Source organism: Formica exsecta, unplaced genomic scaffold (genome assembly GCF_003651465.1).
Source record: "Formica exsecta isolate Colony F162 unplaced genomic scaffold, ASM365146v1 scaffold117, whole genome shotgun sequence".
Taxonomy (NCBI): Eukaryota; Metazoa; Arthropoda; class Insecta; order Hymenoptera; family Formicidae; genus Formica; species Formica exsecta.
The window spans coordinates 940,758-957,229 of NW_021848510.1; the positions used below are offsets into that span (position 1 = coordinate 940,758).

The window sequence follows — 16,472 nt, forward strand, 5'->3', positions numbered from 1 at the left end:
AGGGAAAGAACATGTTTAATCACACCAATACAAGGGAACAATGTGTATTTCTAATAATCTAGAAAATACATTTAAAGAATTATCACATGTAATAAAAATTTTTTAAATCTCCTTTCGGAAAATTATTTTATATTTTATGGATGGAAATGTTTAAATTGTTTTTCTCTAATCTTATCGTCGTATCGTAAGAGAAATGCACACTTCCTTTATATGTTAATACCGGATTTTCTAATAGATACCCGATGAAGACACGCGGAATCGTGTAACGTGTTATTAAGCGTTACTCAAATAGTCTCGCATTGCACCTTCTGCTTTGCGCAAACTTTGCATAAATCAATCAGCCTTTACTATAGTCGACAAAGTGTGTAACGTATACCATTAAGGGACATCGTGTTGCGAAACTATACTTGATAATATGAAGGGTGAACTTCGACACTGGCATTTAATTGATACCATTTACGAAGTTTGCTCCTACAAATGCGCCCTTGCCTTTCATTCATTGATCGCGTTTAAGACTTTGAGCTCGTCAACCAAGTTTAAACGTGAATAACAAATAAATTTCCATTAACAGCTTTATTCTATCCTAAGTAATGCAACCATTGGCGAAAGATATTATGACAAACTTTTAAACCTTAATATTATATCTGAGTCGAGTAACGCTCATTAAGCGCACACGAATGTTGTAATTATCGCATAATTAATTATTTTACGTACTTTGCGAAAATTGAACATCGCAAACTGTATAATCAAGCGGAAACTTCTTTTCACGTGCAATTAATTAATTTAATGTACTTCGCAATTGATTGCGATACCCCATAATCATCGAGTTATGTTATAAATCGCATTAATTCAATCGTCATATGTTCCATTGCGAGCAATTTCCTCAAATATAGCGCAGATGATTTCCTGTATGAGCTGCATCTTGAAAATTTCTCCACGCTCGTTTTCCGTTTTCCATCGCTTTCAACGCTTCTGAATCGTATTACGTAAAGTTTACGGTAGACTTATCTTCAATAGAAATGAAACAAGCTGCAGAGCATGTCTCTTCGATTCGATTCTATCCGCCAAGTGTACTCGCACGGCACTTGCGATTTCCGAGATAATGTACAAATATTTTTCATCCTATTACCAAGCAACGTTTTGAATTTATCGATTGTGATAAATACGATTAAAGAGATTATTTTCTTTTATTTTTTTGTAATTAAAATTATTCTACAAAGAGCGTAAAAATATTCGCACATTGAAAAAAAATTGAATTACAAAATCAACGCCTCCCGAATTTTTCAAGAATTGAAAGATTCTTTGAAACGTGTTGTGTAAAGAATAATTTTTTGAAGATAAATATAATAGATGGAGAAAGTAAAAAGATACAATTGTATATTTAATATATTTTACTTTTTCTATACATTTTTGCTTCTTAAATGATTTCTGCCTCTTAAATGATCAGTACTAATAATTTATTATGGCTTATTATATATTATTATCATTATTATTAGATATCTAAAGTTATTAAATTATATTATTATTATCATACATGTTAATCACTTATCTGATTGCGAGATTCTTGGAGTAGAACCGCGAGGAATTCGCGGGCGAGATCGAGACGCCGACGCCAACCGATTTTCGAGAATTCGACATTAATTCGAGAACGTGACGCGTCGTCATCGATATATGCTAAATTATTGGTAAATGCCACAAATCGCCGATTGATTGGGATTCTCAAAGTTTCGCTGTTGCAAAATGGGCTTAAGTTCTTATCAAATTTTTGTTATTATTCATTTCGCGAAAAATGCGATGATTCAGATTCGTGCTGTCTCATCGAGTTCTCATTATTGTGCTAAAAATATTCGAGACAAGAAACTGGTCCGATAACAGACATATCTGCTTCATATTTAATGTCGCTTGGATATTAACCTCGATGTATTGCACAAAATGTCTAATCTTAATATATTATTGATCTGGATATATATTAATAGTATCCTGTTATCGATTTTATCAAACATTTTGCGGATGCAATCGTATACTCGTATGTATGCATTTGCGGTCTTTTTGCATACACGTTTATGTCGTTTCAAAATAATTTAAAAAAATTTTTTACACGAAACATTTAATATATATTAATTATGGCGAGCAATTATTTTATGAATATTAATAATACGAGTAATTATTTTATGAATATTAATAATACGGTTTTATGAAAATATCAAAGAATGTGGAAGTTATATATATATACGCTATCCCTTTCCAATATATTATACATTAATAAAAAATTCTTTTTTATCATTAAGTTATATTTTATAATATTATTTTACGGATAATGAATTTTTTATATTTATTTTATTAAGAGATTTTGCGCGAAATTTCTTTAATTTCCTCGAAACAGATGTTACTAGATAGACATTTACCGCGTTAGTATTATCACATTATCGTGCCGAGAAAGAAAATTACACGACGAATTTACGTTTAACTCCATTCGAACGCTGTCTTGGAAACTCATGTATCCCGAGTAGCGGGCGTGAAAGACGAGCTATAAAAGAGAAGTAGGAAGATAGTTCGATCTATGTGATAATGAGGCTATTCCCGATATACAGACGTGCCATGTAATATCGATCTGCCCATTTTACTCGCGTCGACGGCTGATATGAGCCCGGCTTGTCCTTTCGTTTTACGCCTCGACTGCTTTTTACTATCGTTCACATTCTCAGTCGATACAAGGTGTCACATTCGCGACACCTCGATCGTTTATCACGATATTCTCTGTGCACCGGCATGTAGAATCTTCAAGGTTTCGATTTTTATCACAATATACTAGCTCAGCGATTGTTTAATCAAAATTCCTCCCTTATGCTAAGCGATGTCCCTTACCTCTGTCTAGATCTACTTATCTAAAAGATTTAAAAAGAAGTGAAAATTCCTCACATTTTAGTTTTTTTATCGAGTAATCGTTTAAGAAACTTTTACGATTATTGTGATGAATTTCTATATATAAAAAAGGAAGAAAGGAAAATATATTTCGACTTACGAATCGTCTTGGGAAAAGTCTTCGTCTTCGAAATAGTATCAACAATGATAATCGATTCATGTTAAGCTTCTTAGAGCTAATGTACACTAAAGCCTCAGGTATGGGAAAATACGAGAGAATGCACGACGAGGTACCAGATTACGATCAATATTCGCGACGGAATTCTGCTGATAATAGACATTATCAAGAGGCATTGTGAAATACTCTATTGTCATCCGTCATACATCTTGTGTACGCCACTCCAGTCTCTGCATTCTCTCATAATTGTATTTCCAGCTAATAAATGTTTTAAACGGAGTAAGAACATATGACTGGAAGCGCTTAAGTCGATGTCTTCGTATTTTGTCGACGGGATGCGCTCACATAATGGAGTGAATTTTATCCCTTTGTATCATATAGCTCTTGTTAGTCGTTGTCGGTGGCGATGGCAAGGTTAACTACAAGTGAGGAGCATCTCTAATGAGACACCGAGTGGGATCGACCTGTAATAATGCAAGAACGACGTCGTTTCGCATCTTATTGTACGCACGACGTTACGATATAATGCATTTTGTTCGCCCGCTGTGTTCGCAAATAATGCAGTAATATGACAAAACGCGTCGTTCGTCGTTCCGCAAGAAGTTTATGTGCATAAAAGCGACGAACACGCGAGAGCAAATTTATATTTGACAATGCGAGATTAATGAAATGTTTCATCACGTATCGATAAACAGAGAGTGGACAACATATACTTTGATGGTGAAATTAAAATACAAACATATCATTTCGATTGTCATCAATAATCTTCTTTACATTTAATTTTACTACCTTTTTACACATTTTCTTTCTATCAGGCTTTAAAAATATTTTAAAACTCTTGATCATATAAAAAAAAAGATATATATATATATCTTTTTTTTTCTTTGAAATTACATCTATTAATTTATACTTATTATTTTGAAATATTGAGAAAAATGTGATATATAATTGCACATCCAGATTAAGTAAAATTAATTTCCGTGGCCTGACGCAGAGCGCTACTTTTTATTAAATTTTATGGAATTCCATAAATTATGTCAAGATGTTTATGTATCGCGTATTGTGTTCTGATAAATCTCAAGTTAGCGTGATGTGTGAGCATTGCACCGATTAATGGTGCGTATTTGGCTTGTCGTAAAAATTGGATTACGACTTTGTTAGAATAAACGTTTATATTTCGCTTGACGTGTTGCGGTACGATGATATCGGCTGCCGCGGATTGTTTTGCGATAGTGCATTTCGCATTTATATGTCCTGGAATTTATTTCCTCGCGTTTGTTTCATAAGATTTATTTATCAATATTCTGATACTCTCGCGACAATTTTACGAAATATAAATTTTATCAATTTTAGTAGTTTGCATAAGGTATGAGTGAATCAATTTCTAAAAGCGTCGCTTTTCCTCTTTAAAAAATTTAGACGGTCAATAAAACCGAGCATAAATTTGAGAGTAGATGTTATTTCGATTTCTGTGAAACGCGTAAAAATGTCGTCTGAAATGCGAAGTGAAAAAAAAATCATCTGAATTCCATTTGATTTATAATATGTCTCTGCGATTTCTATAACTTATTTAAGCGATACATTTTTCAATATTTCTTCTCGATAAAAAGGAGATTATTGACTCTAGAAATGAGGGACATTCGCGTAATCCTTCCAATTTATACTTCCAACGAACTTCGTATATTTTTAATACAAGTTTCTTTCGCGCGCAATATCTTCGTTTTATGAAATTCGGGCAGCTTTACGGGTTCATGGTTGATGTGGGAGAAGGAAATGAAATGTTCGAAGAACGTCGACTGTGTATAAAAGATTTTCTGGATTTACGCAGGATTTTATCGCACTCGCGATATAACACGGATATGCTAGAAGAACATTCATCTTCGTGTTACTTGCAAGGTTTGCAAAGTTGGAACTTGACAAGAAGATACATTTTGACGAAGCGGATAAAAATCTTCGCGCTCAACAACAATACTCTAACTTTGAAATATCGGCGTATGTACTTGATGTATCTCGCTTTAAAGCGAAATCGAAATTTCTTTATCTTTTTTCTTCCATTTGTATATATATATCTCTCTGGATACCGCGTTGAATCGGCTAGGCTTAAAACTATTGAGCCGGGATAAAAATGTCAAAGTAGGATATATAGCGACGATTATAGATCGCTAAAGTTGAGTTTGAAACATAATATACCATCTTTTTACTGTACGTAGACAGCGTGTTTTGTAATCTCTTGTAGTTTAAAAATAAATTTATCTATCTTTCCAATTTGAATAAATACATTTGAGTAAATAATTATCTATAAATTAATCATATAAATCAATTAGAGTGAGCGACCATTCAACGTATATTGATTTCTGATGAGTAAAGTTTACTTAGTAATATAATTAACTGAAGTGCTTCTTTCAAATTATGGATAGTTTTACATTTAAATAACAAATTTATTTAGCAAAGACGCTCAATTATACGATACTATTTTTTAATCGATCACTTATTGATACAGCTAAACTATTCGTCATTTATTTTTATAAAAAATACAGCAGGTTGTGGTTAGAGTGTATCAACATATGGGTTTGTGTATTTTCATACTTAAAAAAAATTATATGGATATATATTTGTACCACATTTTATGTAGCAAACTGCGGATGAAATTGAATCGATCACATATCGTGGCCTGATGGCAATAATATTTGTACAGATCTTGACATGTCTGTCTATATTTCTCTCTCTCTTTCTTTCTTCCCACAAGAAATCGTTTTTTTCTTTTTTATTTTAGTCGTGGTAATGTGCGCTAATTCAACAACCATCCGGGAGATATTGCTGGCTGCCGAAGAGCTCGGGATGGTGGACTCAGGAGAATATGTGTTCTTCTCCATAGAGCTTTCCTCCAGGTGAGTAGACTAAACTGTGTATAAAAGTATTACGTGTGTGTGCATATAAATATACAGAAATTAAATATATTGCATGTAAGATAATTATAAAACGTATTCATTAAAAACCGTAAAAAAACTCCCTTTTATTATAAAAGAGAGGAAATTAATCAAATCACACACATAGTGCATTACGAACATAATAAATATCTTTGTGTGTGTGTGTGTGTAATATATTTCTTCTTTTTTTAAATTCCTTTTTCAAATCTACACAAGATATTTCAAATAAAACATTTCGTGCGTGGTAATACTAAACTGAATTTTGCATCTTATTTAGTGATTTAACTGGCCGCGTATTATTTGGAAAACCTTGCGCTGTAAAACAACAAGGTAATGTATGCGTGAAATCTGCAGAAAAATGCGAGTCGCATGTCGAAAACTAGGACATAAGTAACGGGCTTGTACAATAGCATGCGGCTTGGACACTAAAGCCATTTTATAATTGAAACGAATGTGGAATCATCGTCGCTACACGACTCGACCTTATACAGAAGGCAGATTGGCGTGAAACACATCGCGTTTATTTCCAGTAATTCTGAAGGGATGAAAAGCAGATAAAAAAAAAAAGATTAATAAGAGATCTGACGACGCTAAATATGTTTTCGCGAATCGAAGAAATATTCATTCTATGCATAGAAAAAAAGGCTATTTTTTATTCTTCTACAAAAGCTACGAGTATAAAAAAAATATGTATAATTTCTCTATAAAAATAGATATCTTCTATTGTTAATTAGTCACAGATATCACGATGTATCTCCTCTCTGGTGAATTATTTCGACTAAATTCAGAACTAATGTCTACGGTTGCCTGGAATAATGTGTACTAATATTAGTTTAGCATAATTTAGTTATGATATTGGATAACTGTGTTTATTTTGTTTGTTCCGTGTTTATTTGAAGATATTCCATGTGTTACTGAGTCACGTTTGAAAGAACATTTATAGTCTAATTTAATCTAATTTATTGCTCGCCGTGTCGTCGACACAGTCGTTTCGCGTTAAATCGTGAAGCATTCCGCTCGCTTAGATAAACTGCGTTTACGCATCTACTGTGTGTACAAAGGGCGGGTATTGTGCAATCGCGCCGTTTAACGAGGCCTTGAAATGCGTCGTCCCGGGAAATTGCTAATTTCAAAACATCGTAGTACGTGTTTCCTCATGGTCGTAAGTTTCTTACGATCGCATTCTCGGACGCTGTCTTGTTTTCTTGTTTATCTTATCCGCGGTAGTAATGGGATCTTGTATATCTGCAACGAAAATCAAAGCGGGATCTTGAATTTTAACGATCCCGAAATGATACAGAGATTGTGCGTTTGGTCATAAAAAAATATCTGCGTCTCTGGGTAAAAACAACAAAATTGTTATCGCATTCGGTGCGATTTGCGTAACATTTTTGCTTCTCTCTCTGTTCTCTTTGTTTCGCTCCCCTTAATAAAGGATATCGCGTGATTTTGAATCGAGTGGAATTCACCGATTCATCGTATCTGAAACCGCAAACCGCGAACCTTTATTTAGATTATAGTCTATCCAGGATAGACAAACGCGTTGATCTATTATCATCTCTATAAAACTATTGCCATTACGATGGTAACCACGAATCGATGGTAAATCTGCTTTTGGAAGAGAAAAGCCAATAAATGAAAGTTTCCGTACGAATTTACCATAATCGCGGATCTCGTAAATTTTTTCGAAGTGAAACGATGAATTTTATTTTAACGAGACTTGCATGAGAACGCGATGCAGAGAATGAAAAGTAGTTCAACTATCTCGTAATTTAAGCAGTGATTAGCAGTGACTTTAACAGTAATTGGAATTTTTATTCAACAGTCTTCCAGTGAAATTAATCGGGCAGCTTTCCGATAATAGCTCGGAGAATGTCGCGAATGACAAATGCCGCGCACGATAAAAAGCATCTTTTAAAATTAAGTCCATTAAGTATATAAAGAACTTTCTCTCGATTCTCTCTTGAATAATCGAGAGACTACTCCTCGATACTCCTATCGCAGAATAGAAAGTTGAAGAATTTCTGGAATGGTGAGAAAGAGAGAATTTCCTTGTGCGAATTGTGAGATTGCTTTTGAGCTACACCGATTTATTCGCTCACTTTAAGCACAGCAGAAAGAGGGAGAGAGAGAAAGAGAGATGTGAGCAAGATGCTGGAACAATAAATATAAGCAGCGTCGTTGGTGCAGGCGCCCATGTTGCGGTATTCCGACGACATCACTTTATTTAATCACATATTTCGCCGAGACGTACTGCTCTCATCGTGTTTTCTACGCGAACTTTCGCCCCTTTTGTAATTCGAGAGTTACATTATATGTATATGTAGGATAGGTACTTGCGGCTTTTATACGTCCCAATTATAACATAACGATCGGTCATCATAAAATGAAAGTTATGATCTCTGGCACAGTATAAAGTCGAAAAGCTGTTCGGTCACGGCACATTCGAATAATTAATGTTTCGTCAGAACGAAAATTAATTGGGTCGTTTTACGATATGCCGTTTTAATATCAACAATTTCAGGTAATTGTCGGAAAAACGAACTATATACACAATGGACAAAATTTAAAAATACTTTTCGCACGTGTACGTTTCTCTGTATGAGAGAAGCTATTTTTGTAAACTCATTTCTTAAATGCAGAATAATTATTAAAATAAAAAGAATTTTCTATATTGATACAAATTATAATATGTTTCTCTTAATGTGAAATTTATATTATGGGCTGTATAACACAACCGATTTTAAATATACAAATTTTCTCTTTTTTTCTTCTATTTCTATAAATTTATTGCAATTTTAGAAAGTTTAAACATTCCATAAAAACCAAAGCATTTTATTTTGTAAAAATATTATCTGCTAAAAAATGTTTACTTTATAAGAATTGCATAAAATTGAATTTTCTGGAATCCTGGAACAATATGAATTTATTTTCTCATAATAACGCGCATTTTTATCGCAAAACAAGTAAACGGTAGCGAATGTGATTCCAGTGACAACGATTCCACAGAACCGTGGAGAATCGACGGCGACACCGACGAGCGTAATGAAAAAGCCCGTAAGGCTTATCAGGCCCTGCTGACAGTGACAGCGCGCACCCCGGACAACATGGAGTACCTAAATTTTTCGCGCGAGGTCAAAAGTTTGGCGCAAAGCAAATATAACTTTACTTTCGGAAATAGTTCGGTCTCCACGTTTGTGACAGCGTTTTACGACGCCGTGCTGCTTTACGCCCTCGCCCTTAAGGAGAGCTTGCCGGAGAAGCCGGGGGAGGTCAACTTGGACGGCGGTAATCTAACCCGAAGGATGTGGGGAAAAAGTTTCAAAGGTGAGCTTCAGTTATTTTTCTTTATTGTTGTTTATATTTATAGCGAGAGAATCGTCTGACAATGAGCGAAATTTTGATTTAGACCATTCCAACAGAAATGGAGAATCGATCAAATCGATTGTTGAAATTTTGTTACAAGAAATTTGTATTATATTGTTTAATTGCTGCGACATTAATTATGTATTACTAATTGAACATAGAAGTACAGAAGTTTTGGACACGATAATGATAGAATTTTTTTATTGTCTACTTTTGATGAGATTGCTCAATAAACATTAGCACCGTCAGTTTCCAGCGAAGCGTACGGTTTAGATTTTCAAAGAGTTTACGATAAAGGCATGTTTATCTGTGGAAAATCGCGTTATCGGCGGTTTTTATCGCGTCATCGCGCTGCATCAAGCAGTCGTTCGTAATTTACGTTCACAAAGTTAATCCTCGAACGAGGATTAGATGTCAGTATTGTTGGAAAAGCGATAACTGATGATTTCATCAGACGCCGTTTAATTAGATATGTTTTGAACAGAGTCAAATTAATTATCTCGATGAATTATCACATTGGAGATGTGTCACTGACACCACGATGGCTTTTCAACTTCTGTAACTAATGAGATCAATTTGTGTACTATCACCGCTTTTCTCTCTCCCTTCGTATCTCTTGCTCTCTCAAATTTTATCCAAGTGTTCATGATTTATATTTTCATTTTTGATATGCATATATTTTTAACTTTTACGGATTTTTCTGTTTTCGAATTTTTTGATTAATTCAAAAGCAATTTTTTTTTTTAGATATTTTAGTAAATAAATGTTTTTTGTACGGAAATAAATCTAGATTCTTCAAGTGTGTATACGAGATAATCTGAATATATCCTTCGTTTTTACTTCGCAATATGAAAATGCAAATAGTTGATCTCTGTGACTTTGGCTTTATATCTCATCTTTCAGACAATCTTTGAAGTATCGTGCACTTTGCACTGTTATATTATGCTTCTTTGTTTCAATCTTCGCAATTCTTGATTTTCCCACAGGAAAAACCTCACGGTCTCGATATAGCTGACGTGGAATGCGAGATTGTTAGTTTATTTTGTATTTTAATGCGTCCTGTATTCCTGTCCTCCTATGTGCGTAGAGTTGCATTTTTATTGGTTATTTCGAACCTCGGTTGCTCATCCATCGCGAGATTTTACCACTGCGCGAAATATAACTTTTTGAGAATTAACAATTCCATGACTGCCTGCCAGCTGTAATCTTCAACGCTGATTGGACTCCACCGAGTAAAAATGAAATATATAATGACATTTTGTACTTTTATATAATTATACACGTTTAATTCCAGGAATAACCGGCGACGTAAACATCGATGAGAACGGCGATAGAATTGCGGATTATTCTCTGCTGGATATGGATCCGGCAACATCTAGATTCGAAGTAAGATATCCTCGAGATCTCGTATTTTATGTCTAAGATGATATAACTTTATCCAACGTCTCGTTGTAGCAGCTCAAGCAATTTAATCCGCGACATTGTACGATGTTAACGCATTTAGCATGTCAAGCTAAGATTGAGCGTAAAATCTTACAGCGTTTATCTCTAAAGCGTGTTGTTTTGCTCCAATATGTTCACTTGCTTCTCGCACTCTTTTGCGCTTTTCATTTTACTTGCAAAATAATTTCTCACAGATCGTAGCAAATTATTACGGTGCAAACAAAACATTGGAGTATATTCCTGGGAAGAAAATTCACTGGGCCGGAGGACGTTTAGAGCCACCTCCAGATACGCCTACTTGCGGATTCGACGGATCGTTGTGTCCCGATAATTGTGAGTTTTAATAATACTTGTTCAATCTATTGTAAGAATATATAAGATTACATAAAAAATATATCTAATTTTTAATATACACTACACACATTATGAGTGCGATAAAAAAATTTGCGATCACATATATTCGAAAACGAGAAAGATATTTTATATAAATTCTCATTATATTGTAAAATTTATTATGTTAATGTAATTTAATAATTGATTAAATCAACTGAGATGTGTAATATACAAGTTTTATTTTCTTTTTATAATTATGTGGATATAATTCTATGTAAATTTTTTTACGCATGGAGTCGTCTGAGGTTGAGTCTTGGAAAGTATAATATTTTCTTTCATTAAAATTACTAATGTTTCGATAGCTCTTCCGGGCTACGCCATCCTCTCCATGGTATTGAGCTCCATTGTGGTCGTTCTCGTCGTTGGTTCAGTATTTATTTATCGGTAAGTGAGCTTGCTTTTTGAGTAGCAGGTAGCTTTATATATTTCTTTACACCAACGTGTTTTTATCGGTATTAATGGAGATGTAAACGCTATTGAGTGTACGAGTTGATGTTTGGATATCGAAAAACCAATTCAATATTCAAACCGGACAAATATAAATGTACTTTACAAAGAGAAAAAAAAAGATCCGTGGAATCGTGTATTGTACGTGTACTTTTTTAATAAAAACTGGTCAATAATAATTTTCACTTCAATTACCGCCGACTGCGCATCTCTCTCTCTCTTTCTCTCTCTCTCTCTCTCTATTTCTTCCGACTTTTAATTAGAGGAGATTAGCAAAATTATTTTCTAGTAAGAATTGTTTTTCATTGTTCGATGTAAAACTTCTCATTTCGCATATTTAATCCTACAATAATATTATTTTTGCATATTAATCCATCAAAATATTTTGAAGCAAGAATGAAGAAACTTTACAGATTAAATTAACGTTAAAAGTTAACGTTAAATTAATGCAAATAAATTTTAGAAATGAGCACATTTAGTACTCAAAAATATCGATCGACATTTATGCTGATTCATGCGAATTAATATGCGCATTAATTAACGTGGATTCACTGGATTAAAAATTTAAAGGGTTTTTTTGCGCGAGAAGATTATCACGATAACCTCCAAGTAGCATTCACTAAGTGCACATATACATATCAAGGACGAATAGCTGAAGCTTCTCAGCTTCCTCGAGTGCGCTACCTTTAATAGGGCAAGGAGAGGCTAAGGAAGGTAGAAACGAGTGGAGCGAGGTAACGAGGTAGACGCGAACGAGGCGAGATAATACTTATCTGTGGTAAAATTTTCAGCGTATACTGTGGGGTAATCAATTTATCTCGCCTGTCAATTCCGTTACGCGATTTCTCTAAGTGTTTTTGTCTATATGGTTTGTTGGCCACGAATTTCAAAACGCTTAAATGAAGTTGTTTCCTTCCATTTCGCAAGTGAATTTGGATTTACGACATGATCTTAAACATTTTATGAGTAGCGGTAATATTCTCGAATAATTGGTATAATTACAAATGATTTCATATATTTTGATCGGCAATCTTCTATGGATAATTATTACACTATCATTATTCGAGAGCTCTTCAGCGTTTTCGCGAGTTTATTGCGCATTTTGTCGCATTATAATTTGATTTTATACACGTCGTATCTTTCCTTAGGATCTTAATCAGAGATACGATAGCGCAGTTGCACGGTTTTACAACTTTCTTTAAGATGCATTAAAATTTATCTGTTTAATGGAATGAACTACTTTCGGACAATAGCATATCGAATTCTCCGATGTTTTTGAAAACTTTTATCCAGCTTCTTTCAACGGAAATATCTCATTTTTTAAATCTAATCGTAAGGCAAATGAAATTATTTGCGTTTTCTATTGAGGTCAATTCAATTTATGCGACATTAATAGAGCGCTGTAGAAACTCCGCGAGATAAATTAATTTTGTAATCTGCGGTACGCGCACGATCGAGATATATTTTTGGTATGATTCCGATGTTCGGAAATACGGGCAAAGTGCGGAAAGTGATTCAACTACATTATGCAGCTTGAATTTCATCTTCCGCTTTACAGAACATGCATTTTTGACGAGCAATTACATGAGTGTTTCGCAATTCGCTTTGAACGGCTCTCTGTGGTGCTCAAACTATGTGTAATTGTTGTAAAGGAAATTATACAAGACAGAGATAAAATTATTGCATACAGAGAGAGAGAGAGAGAGAGACAGAGAAGGAGAGAGAAAAGGAGAAAGAGACATATTCTACTTTTCTGAAAGTCAAATATCGCATCTTCAGGGTTACATACTTGTGGAAAACGTAAATGAAATTATCTCGTGTAAATTTATTATCTCGGTAATCTAAATTCTTGTCGAAACCATACGTCACGATCAATTCCGAACGACGATTGCGTTTTCGTTCGCAGTTCGCTCCGCGAATATAATGTGCGCGTATGATATACCCTCTTTGGTATAACTTCTGTTAAATATATCAAACTCATTTAGTTCAAGAAATTCCGTACACATGGGAAGCCTTTATATGCGGAATAATATCCCGCATGGGGGACTGATAGGCATGCGGTTATGAGATACGCCGGCACGTAATTACCTCTTGAGTTGTTCGACGCACGTATAGACCAGCATACTGGGATTGCGAACTTTGCCTATACAACTTTGCGCATTCGTAGATATAGGACGTACAGGTTTAACGAACTGATTAATTGCATCTTCGCAAAATATTACCTTGCGATACGAGAATTGCCGTTGATAAAAGAATATCGTTAATCAACGAGAAAAGCGCGCGCGAAAATATCCTTTGTCACTGAAGAAAGAACGATGTCTGGAATTAATTCGCGACACATATGCGTGATAAGCGCGCGTGTTTATCACGCACGCTGCAGCGAAGTATCGCGTTATTAAATTTTTTTAATAAGCTTCCGCGCTGTAGCACCCTCTCCTTTGTCGATGATAATGCTGTCGTTTGTTTTGCAGACGCTTCAAACTGGAAGCGGAAATTGCCTCCATGACGTGGAAGGTGCATTGGGATGACGTAATCGTAATACCGAACGCAAAGACAAGGGGTTCTATGTACTCTTTGATTGCGAATAAGTTTCGCGGCAGCCAACTGGTAAATATGAGAGGAGGGGATTGAAATTCCCGCGTGAAATCGTTGCGCAAGGTCCTTAATATTGTTTTGTTCGCGAAAACGATAATTCGATTGTCCGACATTTCAAAAAGAGTGATTCGAACAAAGCTTGAGCAAATATTCGCGCTACGCGATAAGCTACAGTGGATAAGGTAAACAACAGCGACGACGATCAAATTTTTATTCCAAACATTCATTCCAATAGCGTTACGTTTATTTCGACGATTTCGTTCTCGACGTGCTCATATCTTAAGTAGGAAGTTGGAAAAGAGAAAAGAGGACAATGGTGAAAAATATCATTTCGCGAGTGTAGTGCTCTTTTACCTACTTCCGGAGCGTCCGTCGTTCTTTACTATAGCGGAGTAGTAAAGAAGATTCTTTATTCCATTGTGTGTACGTTATCCCGCGTTTCTTATCGTTTCTTTATAATATGCAAAAGTAAAAGAAAAAGAATATTCTATAATTGAATTTAATTTCGAAATTCTTATTTTTTTTATGATAAAAAATAAATTGCAAAAAGAATGAGAATACGATTTAATTTTGACTTTAAATTTATTCGCCTGTTTATGCAAGATATTTCGGAATATTCTATCTTAAATTTAACAAAATTTAACGATATAGTCCTTGATCAGCTTGCAGCCAAACTTTGTTTAATGAGTTGGCACATTAACAATTTTTAATTTTAAACGATCGTGAGTGAAGATCTTTTGGCAAACATAGTTTCAGTAATATATTGAGTAACGAGAGTTTACTCTAGTTGAACTCGCGTTTACTTTTAGTTAAAAGTTTGATTAATTAGGGCACATTTAATCTTTATGGTTTAAAAAAAAGAAAGATCTATCTTTGTACAATATTTTTTTGCAAGTTAAGATAATTTGCTTGCTGTAGTTTATCTTGCATAATACGAAAAATTATTCAAGAAATAATTTCTGTTCCAGACGATATATACCGAGGACAATGCAAGTATGCCGGATGATGTTGATAAAAATGTGTACGTTCCAACGGGATTTTATAAGGTTAGACTACATTTTATTTTTATTCGAACGTGTATAGTATTTAATTCGGCGCATACACGCGACATATCATCAATCATGCTGGATATAATTTGAAAGACTTAGAGAAAATAAACCACAATATGTGCGTACTACACTTATATATGCATGCAAAATACAACGTATTTTTCGAGTCGTCATCGTATTTTTCAGTACTAATAGAATTAAATGTCGGTGTATTATTCACAATTGTATTATATGGTATAAGCGTCATATATGGAAGGAATTTATTTTCTTTGCACCTGCCAATCAATATTCATTTTGGTTTCTTTTAGGACGGGGATATTGCTTTAATAGAACGATATAAAATTGCATGACAAATGCACATGAATAAAAAAATAGCAAGATCTTTAATTTATTAAATGATTTCATCTCGTAAAGCGAGCGCGGCTGCAACTTTAGAGAAGTTTTCTCATAAAATTTTCTATCGCGTCGTCACAATTGTCTTTTACTATTCAATAACTCGAACTGTCTCCCTTAAGGCTTTTGTATACTGTCGAGTAACAAAAAAATCATCGGATTTTATCAATATTCAACGTTGATTCAATTTGTATCTCTAGGCATCGCTTTTTGTGGAGAACGATATTTTTTTTTTATGGACAGTTTTCGAGGCAATCGCGAAGGATTGTCAATAATTCCGTTGACCATGAAATCGCAATTTGTTTCAGAACTCAAAAATCGCTATAAAACATATACCGAGAAACAAAGTTGAGATCTCCAGGCCTTTATTGCTCGAATTAAAGCGGGTAAGTAAACTGACTTTGCAAACATATCTTTATGTGAGTTATATCGCGTGTCAATTTTAATATATATGTTAAACGCAATCTTTTGATAAAACTCCGGGATATACTTTTCTTTTAATAACAATCTTTGATAAATAATTTTTCGTGTGTAATTTCTTATCCAGAATACGGTATTGCATGTAATAGACTATAATTCATATGAGTGGTGATTTTGGTGACTTTCGCAGATGAAGGATCTTCAGCATGATCATCTTGTACGATTTTACGGTGCCTGTCTCGAGCCACCCCATTGTTGCCTCTTAACCGAATACTGCCCTAAGGGATCTCTTCAGGTGAGAAATGCATTCCGTATCTTGAATTAAAATTTTGATAAGCAACTGAGATAATAATATTCTGTATGTCATAGAATTAAAACGATATGGATAAATGTGTATTC

General features: G+C 34.3%; 1 protein-coding gene across 1 annotated transcript in view; it reads left to right on the forward strand.

The window, feature by feature from the left end:
- LOC115240468 (atrial natriuretic peptide receptor 1-like) overlaps positions 1-16,472 on the forward strand; it is a 103,444-nt gene that overhangs the window by 48,735 nt on the left and 38,237 nt on the right. The window contains exons 5-13 of the mRNA XM_029815632.1: positions 5,814-5,928; positions 8,960-9,294; positions 10,628-10,719; positions 10,971-11,109; positions 11,472-11,553; positions 14,088-14,223; positions 15,180-15,257; positions 15,962-16,039; positions 16,264-16,368. Of these exons, the coding sequence (XP_029671492.1) occupies positions 5,814-5,928; positions 8,960-9,294; positions 10,628-10,719; positions 10,971-11,109; positions 11,472-11,553; positions 14,088-14,223; positions 15,180-15,257; positions 15,962-16,039; positions 16,264-16,368 (1,160 nt within the window). The remainder of the gene's footprint in view (positions 1-5,813; positions 5,929-8,959; positions 9,295-10,627; positions 10,720-10,970; positions 11,110-11,471; positions 11,554-14,087; positions 14,224-15,179; positions 15,258-15,961; positions 16,040-16,263; positions 16,369-16,472) is intronic.